Here is a 22,618-nt window from a genome sequence, read left to right as displayed (position 1 = left end):
AATGATAGCATGTAGGTGCTTCCCCCACCCCCATCCTTGAAGCAAGTTACTGCATTTGCACAGTATTTTAGTTATTTATGGGTTTGTCACAGAGGACTTGAGGTGGCCACTAAGCTTACTGTTGACCTTCCCCACCACTGACCACTTTGAAGGCTTGGGCCAGTCCATCATGGACCAGCTAAATGGAAACTGAAATGAGATCACAATTTTGCAAAGAGAAAAAAAGTCACAAAATGCTTTCCTGGGTGACTCAGCATCAGTCTGGGGAGGGGAAGGCAGTTATTTGTTTAGGTGTGGGTTGTTCTTTCCTTGAAACAGTGCTCTCTAAAGACTGAGAAGAAGGAATGGCCAAAGCTAATCAACAAAAGGGTAGGAGAGGGAAGACGTAATTAACTGGCCTTCGCTGGTATGGATCAGAATCAACATTGCCTTATAAGAGAGAAGCACTGTGACGATACAGAGAGAAATGCACTGAACTAAGGGATCTGGAGTTTTAATCATCTTCCTCTACTCATTCGCAAAGTCTCTCAGTTTCCCCATCTATCACGCGGGGGTAAGAATAACTGGCTCATCTCATAGGGTTATTGTCAGCATGAAGAAAACCCAGATGTCAAAGTGCTTAAGCGTTTATAAAGCACTCTAGAAATGTGAGGTTCTATTAACAGGGGTTTCTTGTTTCTGTGTCTGTAATGGCCATGCAACTTCAGGCTTTGGTACTCATGAGAGGGGCAATGCTGTGCTGCAGGGAATGAGTCTGTAGAATGCGTGCATCCCAGGGGGATTCTGCCCATAGATTTATCTAGCAAATGCTCTATCTTGCAGGCGCAACTTTTATCGAACTGGCCAAGATCTCAACAACTGCAGTACCTGCCAGAACACAGCGTGCATCATATACAGGTACCTGGCCACAACCGAGGCCTGCTCTGTAGAGCACAGAAGTTGCAGGGCCCACAGAACATTCTTGTAAGCTCTCTTAGGCACAGAAATTCAAGAGAGGGGCAAAGACAGGAGGCCTTTGAATACCTGAGACTTAAAAAGCAAGGTGTTTAACTATGAAATGTTAACATCTGGTTCCAAGGCAGGCATTGCCTTGTTTCCTCACAATAAGGTCTATGAGCAAATCCTCTTGAGATCATCATCCCTCCACTTACTGAATACTGAGTACAGGCGCCTTGCCAAGCTGTGCATGCCCGTTTGCGTCTCGTTTCACAGTATACCTCGTGAGGTAGGCGTTAACGTCCTCAGAGAAGTTCAGCCATTTGGCTCCACTCACATAAAGCATTTTCGGAGAGCAGAGGGGGCTCTCCAACCAAATATTCAGAGTCTTGGGACTCAAATCCAGATCTTTCTGATCCCAAGCCCTATGATCTTGACTGTTGTACCACACAGCCTCTTCCTCCACAGTAGCTATCACATGCCAACAATTACTATATGTCAAGAACTGTGCTAAGCACTGTGTATTCACTTCTAAGTACATTGTTTCTTTCCAGCAGGGGGTAAGATTGCTGCAATAGAGTGAATTTTTATAAGTAATAGAAGGGAAACAGCATACAGTTGTAAGAGCACTAAACTTGAAGTCAAAATCCCCAAGTCTACGCCTGCTTACTTGTCTGGAGCTCAGTTTCCTCATCTGTAGAGTGGGAACAATTATCCCTCTTGAGAGTTGCCATTAGGAACAAATGAGAAAATATATCTGAATGCCTTTTGTAACAGTCAATTTCTGTACCAATCCAAGAGCTTATTCCTGTTATTACTGGAAAAATCAACGCCCCTTTAGCTGGAAGTCTACTTTCAGTGGCACAGTGGAAAAGTGGTCAAAAGCAGTCATTTCAGTTGATGGAATCTAACTTTGTTTAACAGAAGTGTATGGTTTGGTTTTCTCTATTATTTTTCTCTCTCTGATGAGAAAGGCAGCTAGGGCCTGAGCAAACTGAAGCCCAACTGGGTTGCCTGTGTCTTCTTTTTAAAATGTCTCATTCCTTCCAGCAGAATCCTGAGATTTCATCTTAGCAAGGGATGGGGGCCTGGTAGTCAGGGGGCCCCTACCCTTAGGTGAGGCCTTGGGCATTTTCTCACTGAACTGTCAACACTTTATACCTAAGAGCCAAAGGACCACAAAGTTTTTTCACCAATAACAATAACAGGAGTTTCAGGACCTCTCACACAAAAAAATGCCCTTTACCCTGGTATGAAATATCCCCTCTTAAAAGGGGGCTCTGGAAAAGGCTTGTGCATTGGAAAGAAAAATTAGGGAGTCTCATCAATTGCTTACCTTTTGCTCCTTCTTCTTTTATATCCCCCATCTTACGCAAATTTCCTAATCACCAGGAGGACAAAAATCATTAAATGTCTAGACTGTTAGGGAGGACAAAAACTTTTCCTCATAAACAAAAATAATTATTCTTAACTAACTTCCATTTAAATTTTGAAAAGTCTCTTTTTCAGCAGCCAGATGATGTATTTTCTATTACCTTCAGATGACTTTTTATTTAGCTTATGTAAGTGAAAAGGACAAATGGTTATTTTCCAGTCTACTATGAGTTTCTTGCCCTGGCCTTCGGCAAATCGTTTCTGGCCTCTGAGTTTCCTCATCTGAAAAATGAGGGCCTTTAATTAGATGGTCCCTATGGTCCCTTTCAGTTCTGACATTCTGATGTTCTAGGCTGAATTAAAAATAGTAATATTTGGCTAAACTACAACCTTCCAACAAGTCTGAGAATGTTTGCATTTTCTAGTACTTACTTCAAATATCCCAAGCAAACATTCTAAATTTACCCCTGGATGGGCTGGCAAACCTTTATCCACACATCCCTTTCCAGTCTTCCAAGAAGAGCAGCCACTGCATGCATCTATCCCTCATTACCATTCAAAGCCAGACTGTTCTCCCAGACAGTATCTATATCGTTGTATCTAAGCCATTGTGAAGGAACAGGCAATTAGTTTGATGAAAGCAAAGAGATCAGAACAACATCTCCATCACAGTAACAGTGGGAAGATGAGAGTTGTCATTTTTTTTTTTTTTTTTAACATTTCAAATGACTTCAAACCCTGTGTGGTATCCTGGAAAGTCAGATCTTGCAAACTAATAAATAAATGATGTGAAATACTCATCCTCAGGCCTCGTTAAGCTGCAGTCTCTCCCCGATGATGGATGGACCGAGTGCACGTCGCTGAACATAAAGCACGTGGATGCCTGATGGATTGCCTGCCGGGTCTTCTTCTCTGGAGACGTTGCTGCTAAGTTAGCAATCCATAAGGTTTTCTAAGTGGCCCCATCAGCCGAAGCCTATGGCTATGCTACTTGCTTCCATCAAGACACGTGGGGTCACTGGTTCTACCCGACTCGTTCTCTCTGCTCCAAGAGGAGTCTTCTGCCCACCCGCTCCTCAAAGCCTCACTGGCATTCTTCTTACCATGGATCACTTTGATAGATCCTACCTCACCAAGGAGAACAGCACCAAAACTGATGCCCAAAGATTCCATGTATTCTCAGGAGTACACCAGGAAGAACGAACTCCTTGGAGTTCTGACTGCTGTGGGCTCCAAGGGAAGGGTGTGGGGATTGGCTCTATGACTCAAGCTGGTTCCAGGCTGTTTAGACCCCAAACACTCTTCTCACCTCTCCTGGGCATTAATCCTAGGACAAGCTACTCAAAGGGTTTCTGCATGCCTCCTGCGGTACCTAAGATCATTTCAATTCTTCTGATTTACCCAGAGGGAAAAATCTGAGTTTGGTGCGAGAATGTCTTCAAAACCTTTCTAATGCTTACTTATCACACTTCTTTGCCAAGAGTGAGCATGGCTCATGTCCATAGCCACAGGCAAGCAACAGTACGCAGTCAGAGCGTAATCATTCCTAATTCTTTATGGAAGATTTTAACTTTTAAAACTAGTCCCCTTACCTACTCACTGTTATGCAGGTCTCCATTTTCAAAAGGTATATTGCCTGTTTTGTACAAATGTTTTTAAGTCTAAAAAGTGAATTGATCTAGAGAGAAAAAAATTATCGTGCATGTGGTATGGGGAGTTTCACAAAAATCATGAAGGTGGTGAATGAATGACTGCAGTTTTGGAAACTGTGCCTTAAGGAATCAGCTCCCTTTCCTCTTCTCAAGGACATGAGGTCTCTCCAAGCCATATCACTCCTCCTTCCCCCACCCCGTTCTCTGCTCCTCCAGCCACATCTGCCTGCACTTCATCTTCACGTTCACTCTAAAAATAACCACAGAACCTCTTTGGAGATCTCTGACTACACCAATCATGTATTTATTTTATGGATGTAGCTCCCAGGGAAAAAAAAAATCTGCCTGGTTTACGTTGTAAAATGCCTCAAATGTTTTAAGGGAAAAGAATGGGAAGTCTTTCTCAGAAAAAAAAATTTCTTCTTTCATCCAAGTGTGTTTCTTAGAAAATGGAAATAAAGTGCAAGCAGCAAACTTAGCATTTTCAACGGGTGAAGGGAGAGGCTGGCCATGTAAGATTTGAAAGGTGCTAGAGAGGAGAGAACAACAGAAGAGCACTCGTTTGCTCAGGGGTCTATCTGGACAGGCTGTCTCCTCTTCTCATCCTTAGCCTCTGTTCATGACTTCAACTGCACTCATGGATTTTAATTTTAATTTCTGTGACATCAGCTTCCCCTATCTTTTTTATGAGTTCCCTCTCTCTCTCTCTCTCTCTCTCTCTCTCTATATATATATATATATATACTACCTACAGATCTTTCCATTTCTCTTTTGATATCTCAAAGGTACCTCAAATTCTCGAATTCACCATATACCAAAACACACTCCTTACTTTCCTCCACACAATTCTTTTCCTGTATTTCTCATTTTGCTCAACACTGTTAACCGCAGTTCCATAAAGAAACTACAGTCCCCACAGTGCTTCGCTCCTTGCCTTTACAACACACATCAAATTGGCTACTGATTCTACCCTCTGTCTCTGGTCCACAAAGGTTCTCATCATTGGTCACTTAAACGCTAGCTGGCCTTTTTGCCGTAGGTACCTTTTGCCCTGTCCCAAGTAATCCTCCACACAGATTGCTAAATTACCTGAAAAGTAGAATCTGATCTTGTCAATCCCCTGCTAAACAATTTTGTCCCAGTTCCTGTTGTTTCCTTTAGTTAATTTTTCAAAGCCCTTTGAACATGATACTAACCTTCTTACCTGCTGGGTCTCCTATTTCTCCCCAGCCACAGGGAACTACTCAGCTGGCTTCATATACTGTGTGTTCTCTCATGCATGTTTCCTTATTTCCTGAAATGCCTTTTCTGCCCTGCTTTGTCTGGAAATCTCCTAGTCTTGCAGCTTAAAAGTCAGTTCCTCTGAATAGCCTTACACTCTTTCCCAAGAAGGACCCCCTTGGCACACACATTCCTCGGCTATACCATTTATCCTATTGCATTGTAACGCAGTGTTTATGAGTTTCTTTCCTTCAGCAGATGGCCAGTATCTCAAAGTCGTGGGCCAGTGTCTAATACATAGTTGGTGCTCAATAGAATCTTGTCAAGGAAGGGAATGGCTATACTGACTAGGGGAGGGATGAAAAACAGTGGTGGGCTTGAGACAGCTATTCAGATGCCCCAAAGTCAAGTCAGTGTGACTATCTGTGTGTGCCCCTACCCTTGGGTGGGGAAACGGAAGGCCTTAATTAATCAAATGTTCTTACTAGGGAAGGAAGGCTTCTGTGCAGCAGGTCCTCAGAAGATCTTTTGGAACTAAATCAAACGACTGTATGTGGTACATGGACTGTCAATTTTCAAACACCTGGAACACTACAAGATGAAACCTAATCAAATCTTCCTTTGATGACTCAGAAAGCTTGTTGCAATCTCACAGGACATTGAGATCCTCGTTCATCATGGCCATCCAACATTATTGCCCAGTACTTCTGTACTGGCTGTGGTAGGAAAGGTGGTTTGATTTGTGGAAAACTGAAAACTCCCTCCAGGCTAAAATATCTCCCTTCTACGGTGGCTGAACTGCACCAATGATCTCTATGGAAGAGGGAATTAAGGCATTAGATCGGCAGGTTCTCTTGGTAAAGCATCAAAACCCAGTGTAGTAGGCAGAATAATGTCCACAAAAGATGCCCACATTCTAATTCCTGGACCCTGTGAATATGTTACCTTACTTGGTAAAAGGGACACTGCAGGTGTGATTAAGTAAGGATCTTAGGACAAGGTAAGTAGCCTGGATTGTCCAGGTGAGCGTAACATAATCATAAGGATCCTTACAAGGGAAAGATGAAGGCAGGAGAGGCAGAGTCAGAGAAGATGTGACAACAGAAGCAGAGGTAGAAGTGATGTGGTCACAAGCTAAAGAAGGTAGGCAGCCTCTAAAAGCTTGAAAAGGCAAGGGACACATTCTCTCCTCGAATCTCCAGAAGGAACACAGTTCTGCTGACACCTTGATTTACAGTTCTGGAGGACTTCTGATCTCTGGACTCTAAGAGTAAAATCTGTCTTGTTTTAAACCACTAAATCTGTGGTAATTTGTTTCAGCAGTAATAGGAAACGAATACGCCTGGATTAAACCCTTATAATTCGTAAACTACTCACATCTAATTGGAGGTCTGTTAATTTGACTGTGATGATCTTTGCAACTATGACAGCTAGGGGAAGACAGAGATCTGTTGGGATGAAGATTAGGGAAAAGAAATAAGAAGAGAGCTACTACTTATTGTGTCTATTATTACTGGTCATTATAAATGCCTTTTATTTTCGTATCTAATCCCCACAACCATGTGAGATAGATAAAAATACTCCCATTTTACAGGTGAGATAACTGAGGTTCAGGGACTTGCACACTATTCAGATTAGACAATTGAGACTGAGAGAGAGAGAGAGGCACTTGCACAATTATTCTGAAACTAATAAGTGGCAATGTCAAGATTGGAACTTAGTCCTCCCTTCCTGTTGGCCAGATTCTACAGCATGCTGCCTTCAGAGGACAGACCTGCTTGAGGGGGTATCAGGGCTCAGCAGAATGTTGTATGGCTGAGTTCTCATAATCCAAGGGCATCGTGAGGGTTTGTGTTTAAGATGCAGGACCTAAATAGTGTTCTCAAAATGTGATCCTGGGCCATCTGCATCAGAGTCTCCTGGGTATCTGTGAATACTGGTTGCTGGCCTTCACTCCCCAAACCTGCTGGATCAGAGGGGTGGGGTGGAGGATGGGAATCTACAGTTACAGCCAGTTTACTGGGAAAGCCTGATCCCAGTGAAGCTTGAGAAACATTCAACTAGGTAAAATTAGGGTCTTGAAAGGAGGAGGTTTCTGGTTGATTTATTAGAAACTTTTGTGACATAGAAAGCTTGTGCTAATAAAATAGCCCAGAAAGTAGCTTTTGTTTTAAACGCAACATTGGACAGATGATTTACCTTTCTGCTTGGCTTCAATTACAGGGTTAGGTGGTCAGGTATAGACCTAACTAGGGGGCACAGGTGAGAGTGGAGGCAAGGGAAAGGGAAGGGAAGAGGATTGGGGTAGGGGGGGAGGCGCTTCCTCATAGACTAAGAGTATATTTGATGCCTCCTATTTCCAATGAGAAGAGGAAATGAGCTTCTGCCAGTCCACGTGGGCGCCCAGGCTTTCATTATGCATTACTTAGGGGATTCATTTGTAGCCTCTCCTCCCTCCCACATTTCCCAGCTCCTTGGTCCTCATCTGAGATCAGGAACGGAATGGCAATCCCTGCTGACCTTCCTCCTCCAATTAAGGTTCAGACCAGTTAGAGCCCAATTCTGCTCCCAGGCCAAGGGCCCAAATGCTAGGAACCGCCCTCTGGTGCATCCTGGAGGAGCAGTTACAAACACCTGACAGGGTGGCCATGCAAAGTGCTGCCCAGGACCGCCCACCCCGCTTCAGGAGAGGGTGTGGTCACCACAGGCTCCAGAACCAGGGAATATGCGTGAAGCTGAACACCAGAATCCTCCACCACTTTCCTCTCATTTCCTCAAACTCCACAGACCATAGACTGCTTTTTTATCATTATTGATTCCTCCACTGTTACAACTCCTCTGAGCTAGACAGAGAAGAAGTTAAGGATATGCAAAAGGAGATTTGCTGCAAGTGCCGTCCTTTGTACCCGGCGACCAGCATCCCTGTTCTTGATGTCGCCCCCTCATTGTTTTAATATTCGGAACTTCTCATAAGGAGTCTCTCTGGAACACAGACCAAAGCTGTACAGCCGTGTGCCCTGTCGGAGAAAAGCCAGGCCTTCGTCTCACCAAGGAAAGCAATGTGAGTTACCTGGGGTCATGCAGTCAGAGGCGCTGAGAGCCTTCTAGAGTTTCCTTCCATGGTTAAGTCATTTGGCCACTGGGTCTTGGTCTTGCCTGCCACTTAAAGCTATTACTTAACCCGAGAAAAAGGCATTTTACTCGAAATGCAATATGCACCCAGGCTTGTGAATTCAGCAACCAACTTTCCACGTAAATTATTTAGTATGTTCTTTTTGTTTGCTTAAGATGACCTCCCAGCGTGGAGCCAAGAGAACTGTCCGAGCCTCGTCTTCCAGCCACGGTCCTCTCTCTGGCCAGCAATGAACTCCACAGTGAGGAGTAATTATAAAGCACACAGCATGTCTGTTCTTTATAGTAATCACAGATGCCTTTGCAGCTCTCATCCCACTGTAGTACGGACTGAGCAGCATTCATTGCAAACGCAGGAACGTGAATGTTAATAGCAATACGACCCAGCATCCCGCAAACAACTACCACCAAACATAGCTCAAGCTCTCTTTTGGAAACAGACATGAAGTTTGGGGTACATGTGGAAACCTCTCTGGGCCTCGACAGTTTGACCCCCAAGATATTTGCCATTAGTCCCTGTTTCTCTCAGTATGTTTATCCCTTTCTTCTTTTCCCTCGAGTGTAAGTGGAAAGAAGTAGGATTTACAGCATCAGCAATTTATCTGCAATAAAAATGAAACCTATTTTAATGCATTAATAGCTAAAGAGGCTGAAACATGCCATAAATATAAAATCAAGAAAATTGAGAGCTTCACAGGAGTAACAAATGGATGGCTGCTGGCATGAGGGCCACAGCTGACCACAAGATGACCCAATCTTGATTTCTCTGTCAAGTTAATGCAACAATCATTACCATTTGTTGAACCAGGCACTGTGCCAGGAATTCTGCTAAACACTGTACATGTATCATCTCTTTTCAGACTCCGCAAAACCCTAAAATATGGGTGTGGTTATTATTCCCGTTTTTACAGATGAGGAAACTGAGACTCAGAGAAGCTATGTGACTTGTCCAAGATCCAACAGAGCTAGGGCTTAAACCCGTCCTGCTTTTAGGAGACTTTCTTGTCCCTTTCCCTCTTACTTTCTGACCTTGCACAATCAGTGAATATTTGTGTTGAAGTTCTCTGAGATGACCTTCTCTTTCTAAGGACTTAATGTGAAGACATTCTCAACACAGAGCCACAGAACCCAGAGCGCAGACCTCTCTCACAGATAGCAATCAGCAGTGAGGTTTCTGCAGCGTGGCTCTGCTTATTTATGTGCCTAGAAGAGAACGTGCAATTCTCTGAGGACTCGTCAGCAGACAGCTGCCCAAGAAGGGGTGCACTTGCCAGCTTGAAATGGCTGTGAGTTGTGAAGCTTAAAATTGTACCCTATAAATAATGAGCAAACTGGTCATTCGGAGAAAGTTTTAGGAACAATATCCCTTCCAGACTGGGGAAAAACACTAACTAAGGTTCCTGTTTTCCCAGACTGTGATTTTTCCCCAGAGACACTTTCCAAAGTGGTGTGATTTATTCAAGTAGACAGGGACCCAACTACCCGTGCTGATTCCATTGATTCTTACAGCTAATTCTTCTAAAACAAAAGTTGCTGGAGGTCAATAAATCTGTGTTGCACCTGAGTTCCGTGGCAAGAGGGGCCACAGAAACACTCTAACAGAGACGAAGAGGTGGAGAGGGACTTGGAAGTGGTTTTGTCTTCAGGGAGATGCCATGGATCATTAGTTTCTCAGCCAACCTGCTTGGGGTGCATGGTTTACGACTCATCTCTTGATGAAAGAACAAGACGCGCCTGCTGAGAAGGAAGAGCAAAGGGCCCCTGTGGACCTCAGCAACCTACACCAGACCCAAAATTGCACAGCCCAGGAACTACCTTGAGTAAGCTGCCTCCTGTGGGGTGTCTGTCTTCTTTGGTACGCGGCCTCCCTGTCAGAATGTCCCTGCAATCTGGAAACACTATGGCAGGGTGGGCTGGTCAGCTGGGTCATGAAGGGTCGTGCATGCAGCCCAGCCCAGGTTGGGTCTGGTTCCACAGTGGGCTGCAAGTTCATTTAGGTGCACCAGGCCTTGGTCACCACCCCTCCCCTCCCCTCCCCACGCTCATCTGGTGACCAGGATCTCACACAGGTTGAAGACTGCTGTTCTTTCGATGCTGTGTATCTTAGTGTACAAGCTTTGGAGCCAGACAATCTAGGCTCAAACCCTGGCTCTGTCACTTATTAGTGTGTGCCCTTGGCAGAATATTCAACCTCCCCTTGCCTTGCCTCAGTTTCCTCATCTGTGAAATGAAGATAATATCTATCTCATGGGGCTCTGAGAATTACATGAGATGTGAGAATTACTAAACTTGTAGTATAGTGTCTGGAACATAGATTTCACTACATAAATGATAGTCATTCTCCTCCCCCCACCTCCTTCTTCTTCATCATTTAAATTACCATATGCCCTCACCTAACATGACCCAGATACTCTCTTGTTATATCTCTTTCTTCTTAGAGTAAGACCCTGGGAACAGCCAAGCCCTGGGCTAAAACATCTGATCCCTTTTTAGGAAAAAACAGAGGACTAGAGGTCAGGAAAGCAAGCTGAGATTCTGATCATAACTTATGGGGTGACTCCCTTCACCAACTCACTTGTCAGTTAAATGGAGATAACAACCTTCCTAGATTCCTGAGCTATTGTGAAGATAAAATGAAAATGCAGATCTGGAGTGTCTGCAATCTGAAAGTGCTATATAAAAGTAAGAGGTTTCTATTGTTTGTTTCTATATAAACTTTTATCTCTTTGTGTCTCACCCAACTTCAGTTTGCCCAGCCAAGATGCTGCATCCAGAATCTGTCTCTGTTGTTTGCTTATGTATTTACGCATTTACCTACTTTTTGCTTCTCACTATTTCTTCTTCCAGAGAAGCCGTGACTTAGGCTTCTCGCTACTTCCAATTACCTAGAAAAACCTCCTTCTGTTTTTCACCTAGCATGATGGCTGGAGCACTGATCTGTCAGCTAGATTAGTGAGGTGCCCTCAAGAGGGAAACCTGAAAGCTCTCTTCCATTCTTGGTCTACACACAGCTCACTTTCTAAATGCAAAGTGGCACCATGCACAGACATCTTGGCTGGGAAAGGCTCTAAGGATCCCCAGACAGTGAACTGGGCACTCCTGAACCAGATGTCAGGTATTCCGTGCATCCTCAGAGGGCCAACCTTGCAGACCTTGAATGCTCCAAACTATCTCAATGGCTCCGGGCCTGAATCCTGTATTATAACAATTTCTTGACCACTATTTGCCACTCCCACCCCACCGTGAGCCAGAGCTCTGTACAAACAGCACTCCTCTTCATCCATGTGGATATGAATGGAGAAGATGGTAAGGGTGGGAGGATAGGTAGATTAAGAGGAAGAAGAGAAGGGAAGGTTGGAAAAGTTACTGGTGTTCTACCTTGATACCAAACCCAAGGCAGGCATTCCTTCCCCAGAATCTGCAAACAACCCTCTGCTAAGAGTTTGCTTGAATTCTCTCAAGCAGGCATTTTATTCCCTCTTTCAAGACGTTGCTTAAAGTGCTGTGGGTTGGCTAAGTAAGAAGTTGAGGGGCATCTCCTCTTCTCTACCCAGCCACAAAATGAAAGACAGATGAGAGAGGGCACTGCCCCCTGCCCATTTATAAGGCAGCTGCTACCAAAACAAAATATAGTCCTTCTCCTCCCTTCCAAACGAAACAGTAGTTTGTCAAGTGGATGGATAAGAAGAAAAGTGACTATTTTCCTTTATGTTAATAAATTGCTTTGGCCTAAAAAAACATTAATCAATTTCTTTCCAAAGCACAGATGCTTCTCTGTACTCTGTTATTTGCCTGGCCTGAAAAGTCACTTTCAATCCTCTTTAAATTGTCAAGACCAATGGGGGCAGTTGCAAGAAGAGGATGGGGACTTCCCTAAGTCCCAATGATTATAATGGAAGCCTGTCACGTTTCCATAGAAATACAAAGAGCATATTCTTCCCTGAATGTACATGGAGGGGAGAGGTGAAAAGTGATGTTTCCGGCAAGGTATACAATTACTGAAGAGTTGAAGGTATGAGTGAGGAGGTGAGGCATTCAGTCCCTAAGATAGGAAGACAAGAGACTTAGTGGAGCGGGTAGAGGCCACATCTTACATGAGGACATTTCCCGTTATTGTGTCCCATCTGCACAACTACCCAGTGAAGTAGCTTTATAACCCCCACTTTCAATTGGGTCTCAGAAAGAGAAGCAACTTACCCAAGGTCACCCAGCCAGTAAGTGGTACAGCCTTGGTTCAAACCCAAGAGTATTCCATTCGAGAGCGATTTCTGTATTGTCTACAATGTGCTTTAAATTGTGAGCTAAGACAGACTTTACCTTCTTTTTTATTTTTTTAATAATTTATTTATTAATTTATTTAATTTTTGGCTGCGTTGGGTCTTCATTGCTGCACACGGGCTTTCTCTAGTTGCGGCAAGCGGGGGCTACTCTTTATTGCGGTGCGCGGGCTTCTCACTGCGGTGGCTTCTCTTGTTGTGGAGCACGGGCTCTAGGCGTGTGGGCTTCAGTAGTTGCAGCACGTGGGCTCAGTAGTTGTGGCTCGCGGGCTCTAGAGCCCAGGCTCAGTAGTTGTGGCACACAGGCTTAGTTGCTCCGTGGCATATGGGATCGTCCCAGATCAGGGCTCGAACCCGTGTCTCCTGCAGGCGGATTCTTAACCACTGCGCCACCAGGGAAGTCCCAGACTTTACCTTCTGTCTCCTGGCTCTTCTATCTCCAGGCCTGCCGGTTCTATACACATCTGGACTCACCCAGAGAACTATTTTTTTCTAATTGTTGTTAGGACATTGTTGTGAGTCTTGACAAACTCAGGTGGTTTGTTGTTGTTTGTTTGAATTAAGAAGTCAGAGAAATATCACATATAAGGAGAAGAAGGAGGCTGTTTTGTGTGTATGTTCATATAATTTGGTAGAGGTATATGGATGAAGAGCTAGAAAGTAGGGGTAGTTGAGATACGTACAAGGCAGATTTTTCAAGCAATTGTTAGTTTAATCATCTGTCTCACACGCTGGTAAGCAAGATCCACAAAAGCAGTATCCACATCTGTCCATCTCACTGTGATGTCCCTGTAACTGAGCATAGTATCAGGCCTAGAGCAGGATGGATGATTGGATGTATGGGTGGATGGATGAATGGATGAATGGATGGATGGGTGGATGGATGAATGGATGGATGGATGGATGGATGAAATTTCCTATACCAGAAAGCTGAGGAAATTCCTAGAATGAGCAAGGGGTACCTACTTTCTTTGGCTCCAGCTGATGCTCTAGGATGAAGGTTATTTTTCTGCCTGGTGAAAGGAGGGCAGGGATATTTCAGGAGCTAGGAGAACTATGAATGTAGATGTTCTCTATCTGTGAAATAGTGTAAGAGAGGGTAAGAATCAGACTTTGCAGCTCACTGCTTTAAATTCCTTCCTTAAAGCAATGAGAGTTTGCTGGAGACAACTCTTCCCCAGCCTCTGAATCCATCTCCTTAAATTTCAGTTGGGGAGAGTGAGATGCAGGTAGTGGTGACAGAAACCCACCCCAGGCTGAGAGACAAATAGGGGTGCAGCGCTGGGCAGTACATCCTGGAAGTGGGAGCCTCAGTGGATACTTCTGTTCACTGATCTGGCAAATCCTAAGCTTTGGCTAGAAGATCTCTAGTAGCTCTTGATATTGGCTAGCATTTACTAAGGACACAGAGCCACTAGTTACCAGCACCAAGAGGCCAGGGATAATGTCTGTCTGTCTGTCTGTTTACCACTCTGCCCCCAGCACCTAACATAGGGCCTGGAACATGGGAGATACTCAGTAAATTTAGTTTGTTGAATGATTGGCTGAATATCATTCAGTGTTTGTTGGTGCCTAGCTCTGAGCTGAGTGCTGTACAGCATTCTGTTGTTTATACTTCACTGAGATCCTATGAGTAGGTACCATGCTTATTCTGCAGATAAGGACACTGTAGCTTGAATACAAGAAATGACTTTGCCAAGATCTCCCAGCTAATCAATCGTGGAGCTTTGCCTAGAAAAACACAGCCTGCATTACTACACCCATTATTATAAGTCACCCAGCCAGGAGTAGGTCCCTGTGGAGGAGACCAGGGGGCACAGAAAGTGAAAGGATATAAGTCGAAGAGAAGAAAATCTGGTGGAAGCTTATCAAAAATACAGAAACAAAATAATCAGACACCCGTCCCTGATGCTCCTTAAGCATGGTTATTCAGCCCCTATTACTGTTACTATTATCATCATCAATGTTATTACTACTAATATATTATGTCTTGCTCTTTGCTTTGCTTCTCAACGATGTGTCTTGTAGAGCTTTACACCTATGCTTACTTCATAGCACTCCTCAATACAGACATATTTAAATACTCTCCTTTAATGGGCATTTCCTAATCTCCATTCCTTTTTTTGTTATTTTATTTGCGTGTTTTGGAGTCATTAATGTACAGACTCCATTGTATCATCTGTACACAGGTCTGTGAGGTAAACATGACACTGTTGGGGACCCGGGTTCTCAGGGGCTGAGAGAGTCAGAGGCTGGGGAGAGCAGAAGCTCTGGCCTACGTGCAGTGGGTGCTCAGGCTCCCCCTGACCTTTGAGGGCTTGGGAATCAGGCCAGTGGGCATCAGGAATGGTCAGCCCGTCTGGGAAGTCTGGCTCAGCCTTCTCAGAACCTGGAGAGCCGGGCCAGGAAGACTGAATCCTGCAGACATCCCTACAGACTGTGTATGTGCTCCCTCCACCCTTAATTGTCCACTTTCCTCCATAGGAGGTTTACTTACAGAGGAGTTGCCAGTGCCAGGATGCTTGGAAGAAGGCTCTTAAGCTTCCAGCTGTGTTTGTTACCTGGTTTCATACTAGAACTCTCAGAAGGCCCAAAGATGAGGAGCCAGCTTGGGAGTACGGAAAGTGGGGGAAATGCAGAGTCACGAAAACAGTGCTCCTCCTTGGTTAGCAAGGAGGAAAATGAAATGTTTCATATGGAAGAGGAAAGACCCCATGTTGGTTTGTGATGTGGCATGACTGGCCAAAGCCTTCTACCCAGCAAGGGCTAAAAAGGAGCTGTCACTAAAGGGACACTGTCCTGGTCTGCTATGCCCACATCACCTCCCAGAGACCCAGGATCGGAGTAAGTGCCACCAAAAAGGCAAATCACGATTGCCACACGTGACTAATAAAGCCCCCCAAATGGTACCTTGTCACTGGGCATTCTGAGATGGCCTACTATATGCCAGGAACCACTCTAAGTACCTCATTTATATTCTCTCAATTAATATACATCTTAATTCCAAAGAAAGCCTTTGAGATAGGTGCCATTTTTATGTCCATTTTATGGATAAGGAAACTGAGTTGTTAGTTTTAGCATACATTCCTCTGTGTTACTTAAATACTTTATAATGAGGCAGTTTTCATGCATAAAATGTATGTAAAAAGAATGAACAATTAAGAGCATTAAATAAATGTGAGAGAGAGATTGGAGCCGTCTTTACTGGACATCTACTATTAGGTTGCCATGTTACGTGCTTCATTTAAACTTAGTAAGATGCCCAAGAGGAAGGCATTACAGATGCCAATTCAGTCAATGAGAAACTGGAGCTTCAGAGAGGTGGCACAAGTTCCTCAAGGTCACACAGCCAAGCAGGTACCTAAGCATCTGGGACTTGACCTCAAAGCGCATGTTTTTCCATGTCAGTTGGACACTTGGTGATGCTACATCAGTATGTGCTGATTTGAAATTACTTTCCTTCCTTCCTCTTTGTGTTTTTCAGTGTAGAATATGATTTCCGGCAGCAGGAAGGCAGGTTCCATGAAGTCCTACAGAGTCTGGAGGAAGCAGAGCCAGCTGAGGAGGCATCTCCCCCACCAAAGTCCCCGGCAGAGCCCCCAGTCCCTGAAAAACAGGACTTAAGGCGGAAAACCAAGAAGGTGAAGAAGAAATGCTTCTGGTGGATCTGAGCTCACGGGGACCTTTACCTCTGCCCTTCCTGAGGTGGGGAACCAACGCCCTCAGGCCTTCTCTACTTCTTAGCGAAGGCCCCAGGCTACGAGCCACTCGACCTGTGAAACCAGAACAACTTGGGACTGGATTAGCTGCCACTGGACACACGACCACACCTCACCTGAGTGCGTGCCACTGCTTGCTGAGGACTTCACGGACCCGACTGACCACTTGCCTAGCTTCCTGTCACACATCCTCGTTTGTGAGTCTAGATTCCCACCACGGGCAAAACCCCCATCACACTTTCCTACACCTCTGTGATGCTAAGCACTTCCTGCCCATCCTGGGTTCATCGTCCCAAAGGAAAGAAACAAAAATGTTGTGCAGAGCAGTAAGATAGAGGAGGGTTACAAGCAGATACCCAGAGAAAAACAGATACCAAAACTGGCAGTTTTCTAAGATATTGGCATACATAAGCACAACAGAAGTGGGCAGGACATGAGAATGCAAGATCACCTTGTGGGTTGGGTCCTCTTCATTTTTAATTAGCCCCTTGACCCCAAAGCAAGGATTTGTCATTTCATGCTGTGTGGACCTTAGAGTCTGCGGCAGAGTAAGCTCACCACAGGGTATAAGGGACTTGCAGGTATGACTATTCTGCAGTTGTAGCTACTCCAGGGCCCACCTTAAATCATCCTACTTCTCAGTCTGAGGCCTGAGACTGCCTGGCAAATGGATGGGGTCTGGTTTGGGTTTGAACTTTAAGATTCCACAGTTAATTTCTCTGCAACATTTAAGATCATGAGATCCAGCAGCCTATCTGTCCGTTTCATCTTACCAGAAACATAAACAAGACTAAGACAAAACACAACACTGGTTCTCGCCCATTCATCCCGGCAGCAGCCTTGTAGATAAGTTCAAAGTATATTAATCTACACAATCTCCCTTCCTGGTGACCAGGCAATGGTCACCTGATTGAAGAAGCAGCAGAACTGGGGATGAGGATATATTTTTTTCCATTTTAGTATTAAAGGCCTTTCCTTCCCAAAGTCTGAATTCTTTTAAAGTCTGGCTCATTCTTTTGACAAGACCTCCATACATGTGGGTCCAGGCAAACTTGCATGGCTGAACAAACAGCTAAAGTAATATAATTAAGTAACTGCTACATACTCTTGGGGACGAGGGGTAGGTTGGCAAGGCTCATATTCCTTCTTGTTAAACTCTCTACCAGTCTGTGGTTGGATTGGGGTTGCTTAGAAGAGGGATCCTAAACTCAACAAGCATTCAATAAGGAAGGCACTTCATAATCCCCTTTGCCGAAGACTGGGTGTCTGAGTTAGAGTCTTTGCAGAGTGCAGCATCCTGTGTAAATGCGGGACGTACGTTCCCCACTGCAAATTGAGGCTAACTGAGCAAACCACCCCGTCAGTTTCACCTTCCCCTGTCCCTGCGCTGCAGTGCACAAAGCTATTTCAGTGAGAGCAAGAGGGAAATTTGGCAAGGAATCTTGGCTGGCACTATTAAATCTTGGAATGTCATTCAAGATGTTCTTGTTCTGTTTCTAGTGTAATGTTTAAACCCACAAAATGAGACCGGAATACATAACGTGAAGTTAGAATTAAGATAAATACACTTGCCATACTTAAGCCACGTTTCAATAAGATATGCTACCACTGGCTAAAAGCCACAGATCTTTCTGTATGTATCCACACGATCAACTCTCAGTTGGCCCCAACAACCGAAAAGAACAGCACAGAGGATAATCCAATAAAGCAAAATCATTGGGGATCTCATATAGTTTTATCTTGCAGGAGCGCGTCCATCTTAATTTGCTTTGCTTACGCTAATTTTCAAATTAATTTATGTTCTTGGGCGGCACAATAAAATGGAAATAATCCTACTCCCAGAATTAAGACACCCAGGCAACAGAACAGTCTATTCCAACAACCTTTAGCAAATTGCTTAAATTTTCAGGGCCTGTTTGTCCATTCCCGAGTGAAGATATGAACACCTACTCTACCTGTTTTATAAAGTCCGTGCACATGCCAACATCAAATGAGCAGAGCCACCCAGAGCTCATCAGGATCATTTGCCAAAGTCAGCCTGTAATGATGAAGAGATGTCTGGGATAACTCACACAAAGTGGATAATCCAACATTTGGATAATTAAGAAGTGTATGTTGTCATACACTTATGTTGAGGTGGCGGCCTCGGGATAAACCCTCAACTGAGTTAGATGAAATCGTGGTCTGAAAAGGTTGACATTTCTAGAGATAAAAACAAACAAGGCTATAATGATTCTATACCAAAGCACAACACAACATTGCTTGGGCCACCAACCTGAAACTGGGAAGGAGGTCTCTTCTGAAAGTTGAACATTTAAAATTGTTATGGGGGAAATGGATTCAGTAAACACATTCCTGCTAAACAAAAACGATCATCTCTGTGTTAAATTTCAAAAAGTATACATATACCAAGACTCTATATTCATCTACTCACGTGAAAATTGCTTCTTTGTAAACTATTATGTAACATCTACCGTGATATCCTACAGAAATGCTGTACTTGAAGTTATCTGGTTTTACAGAGCGATATTAATTTAGCAAAAGTTACTTTTATAAAATTGAAAGGTAAAAGACTGATACATCAGCTTAAGTTGCAGGAGTTTATGTAGCTGCTTTCTCTGTAGTTAAAAAAATGTGTACTCGCTATACTTGGAACTTAATACCAGCTCATCTATAGAGCACCTTCTTAAAGACTACGTACTAATGTAAGGTTTTGTAAATTTCTAAACTGTTTTAAATGGGATATTATCTTTTGCAATAAACTTACATATTTTTCCTAGGTTTTAAGACTCCATTACTAGCTTGGGTTGGTTTGGGTTATAAAATTTAAACCTAAGAAGGATGTCCAATGGTCCTAATGGCAGGGATAGTTTTCATTATAATCGCTTCTATATGTTTCCCAGGGAAACAAATAAAAAAAGGGCAGCTTCAGAACTTAGCATGGCAATGATCTCCTCAAGGCCCACATGCCCTGGGAGCCAGAGAGGTACTGTGAATCAATGATGCAATTCCCAGCTTCATTCAGACGGATACATATTCATGATTTTTATCATTATTATGCCCATATACCTGAAATGTAATTTATTCAGTATTTTTCTTTAATTATTTTTCCCATAATTTTCTTCCTAGAAAGGCAACTTTATACCACCACCATGAGGAAAACCAGTATGATGTTCCAAAAATAAAAGATGAAACCAAAATAATTTTTAAAAATTCTTGCTGGAGACTGTTGAGTATTAATGGTGCTGAGCCTGAGACCAGCTCTCTGTGTTAAAAAGGGAGATTAGCAAATATTCAACACGTGCTAAAGCCACTTTAACACCAAATGCATTTTCTACTTGACTATAATCAGGATGCTTGAGAGAGAATCGAAAAGAAAACAACATTCCCATCACGTGATTTAATTTTTTCCCTGCGCTGTCCATGAGCCATCTAAAACCAGTTTGTTTACCAATTTAGGTGGGAAAAACCTGGACACAGAATCAGAAGTCTTGGGTTTAATATTATTCTACTACCCTCTTTTTTGCAGGATGGCCTTGGGAAAGTTAAGCTCTGTGAGCTGCTGATTCCTTTTCTTATAATGCTGAACATCACCCTTGCCTGACAAGGGTGCCTGACAATTAAGTGGGAGAGAACCTTGAGCATTACGGAGGGCACACAACAGGTGCTCAATAAATGTGTATTTATTCATTTGTTTATTGAAGTAAATTGGGGGAGAAGAGGGAAGATGCCTTTATGGGACTGCAATGGGTTTTCAGAAACAAGCTTAAGGTTTTCTCAGGGCAAAAAGTGCTGTTAATAAGGAATGAACTCTTCCTGGCCTTATTAAGACTAGAAACCATGACAGTGATCGTTAAGTAACAAAGGCCTCAGCGAGCCAGAAGAATACGCAGGCATATCTAGCACAGAACAGCACTCTGGGGAATGAAGGATTCTTGCTGCGTGGAATCAAATACCCTAGAGGTAAAAGACACTGCAAGGGCTGAGCCCCTGCCATTTGAAGCATGAGGCAACTAAGAAAGGCTAGATAGATGATGCGTCCAAGGGCTCGTGGAAATCATGCGGGAAGCCAGTGCTGGGAGCAATGTGGTGGGTGGGTGCAACGTGTGAAGGTCTACCAGCCACCAGCACCCAGGGTAGTTCCAGGAACCACTGGCACTAGACTTGAGATGCATTCTGACCTCCAGGTACAGTTTCTTTCTTAGCCGATCAGAGGCCTCAATATAGCCTTCACTTGACAAGGCTCTCATGTTAAGCAGCTCAAGGCAACTTGCTGGATGCTAAAAACGTATTTCTCTTTTTAAGCTCCAAGAAACACAGATGCTTTATGATCATTATGCCCATCAAGCATAGCCTGCAATAAAAAGAGCTAAAAGACAAATCCACACCCAACACTCTTTGCATTTGGCGAAAACCATGTTTGTCTGGCTTAAGGCTCATAACCCCTTTGGGGTACTTTCATCCCAACTTCATCCCCATTTTCTTTCCAGCAGTTTACAGCCTGAATTCCTGTTGCTCGTGTCTATCACCCCTAGTCCTGAGGTTTCCCAAATATATGATTTCTTCCTGCATCCTCCAGGATCCTCAGCCCAGAAAGAACAACCTAGAGTCTGGTTTCCTCACCGCCAGGCTAAGCCGGCCTCCCAGGTAAGTGTGCCTCTCCACTACCGGCCTCCCGTTGCAAACCCCCTTCTTCTCTCAGCCGGCCTCCACGAAGCATCCCACCTGGTCTCCCCATGTGCACGCCCTTCTCTTTCACCACGTAGCAGCAAAACCAGTCATTGCTGAATTTAGATCTGACCCATGTCACACTCTGGCTGTCACAATCTGGCTTCCTGATAAACTTAGGAAGTCAGACTAGGTCTGTCACTGTGGCTCAGGAGGTCCCACCTGGCTCTCCTGTGGAAGTTCCCAGCACAGGCCCTTTCACTGTCTGCTCTACAGTCACAGGGAGTCACCTTGGGTTCCTCAGAACCACCATGCGAACACTCCCTTAAGGGTCTGTACACACTTTTCCTTCTGCCTGGAACAGTCCTCACCACACCACCCTCCCTGCCCAGTTTGCAGCTCTGCTGGGGTTTCCCAAGTAAGGCTTTCCAAGACTACAACCACCGCTGCCCCAGATCATCCCAAATATGCCTCTTATACACTCACCTGGCACCAGGGACCCCTCCATCAAAGTCGTAGGCACAGCTGCCCTTGTACATATATTTATGTAATTCTTTGATGAATGTATTTCTCTCTCATTAGCCTATTATCTTCCTAAGGTAAGAATTCTGCTTATTTTTGCTCACCTTTGAATCTCCAGCACTTAGCACAATGAGATTCAAATATTTTTTGCAGGGATAAATTAAAGAATGAACTGGATTCAGTGGAGAGACAGGAAGAAATGATTCCCAGTTTTTTCCCTTGTCTATGTACAAGCTCTATCTATGCTCCCAGGAGCATCCAGCCTTCCACAGATTGGGGCCTTCAGCAGCTAACGTGGCCAGTTCTCCTAATTCCACTGTGGTCCACATGGCATTCAGGACTCAGGAACATCAAGCCACTACCATCCTCCCCCACCATTTACCTTGAATATTGACAGCCCAGCTTAACCTTGTTTCGGAACAAATTGTTTAACCTTGTTTTGGAACTTAATTAAATCCCAATGCATTTTGCACATTTTACCAAGATACTGCCTTACCGTATGAAAGAGAAAATTAGTTTTGAAATTAAAGCAGATTGTTAACTATTTTTGCTGTAATGTTTCCATTAAAATGCCAGAATTTATTACATGTGACCTAGTCCATTTCAGACAAAATGCAATTTAAAGGAGACAGGGTCTAACTAAAGAAGCATTTGGGGCAGAGCATTTTGTCTTGGCTTAAACCACAACTAAAATGAAAAGACAATAAGCATCACACCAAAGGATTATTTCCTTCAAAGCAAATAAAAGCTTTATTTATTTATTTATTTTAATTTTTTGGCTGCACTGGGTCTTTGCTGCTGCGCGTGGGCTTTCTCTAGCTGCAGCAAGTGGGCTTCTTATTGCGGTGGCTTCTCTTGCTGCAGAGCACGGGCTCTAGGCACACGGGCTCAGTAGTTGTGGCTCGCAGGCTCTAGAGCGCAGGCTCAGTAGTTGCGGCGCACGGACTTAACTTGCTCCGCAGCATGTGGGATCTTCCCAGACCAGGGCTCGAACCCGTGTCCCCTGCATTGGCAGGCGAATTCCTAACCACTGCGCCATCAGGGAAGCCTCAAATAAAAGTTTTATTATCATGAATGGCTTTCATGAATTCTCAGAATCCATAACTAACTATGGTAT

The 22,618-nt window shown here is 44.0% G+C and overlaps 2 protein-coding genes across 3 annotated transcripts in view; one reads left to right on the top strand and one right to left on the bottom strand.

The window, feature by feature from the left end:
* The window catches only part of INSYN2B (inhibitory synaptic factor family member 2B), a 123,130-nt gene extending 100,947 nt beyond the window's left edge, over positions 1–22,183 (top strand). For both annotated transcript variants that reach the window (XM_082378774.1, XM_082378775.1), the window contains 2 exons: positions 823–897; positions 16,077–22,183. In XM_082378774.1, the coding sequence (XP_082234900.1) occupies positions 823–897; positions 16,077–16,263 (262 nt within the window). In that variant the 3' untranslated portion in view covers positions 16,264–22,183. The remainder of the gene's footprint in view (positions 1–822; positions 898–16,076) is intronic.
* Positions 1–22,618, bottom strand: part of DOCK2 (dedicator of cytokinesis 2) — a 426,319-nt gene that overhangs the window by 210,166 nt on the left and 193,535 nt on the right. The gene's annotated exons all lie outside the window — the stretch shown is intronic.

The sequence above is a fragment of the Balaenoptera borealis genome, assembly GCF_965194805.1.
Source record: "Balaenoptera borealis genome assembly, chromosome: 2".
Taxonomy (NCBI): Eukaryota; Metazoa; Chordata; class Mammalia; order Artiodactyla; family Balaenopteridae; genus Balaenoptera; species Balaenoptera borealis.
This window is presented reverse-complemented; position numbering and strand designations above follow the sequence as displayed.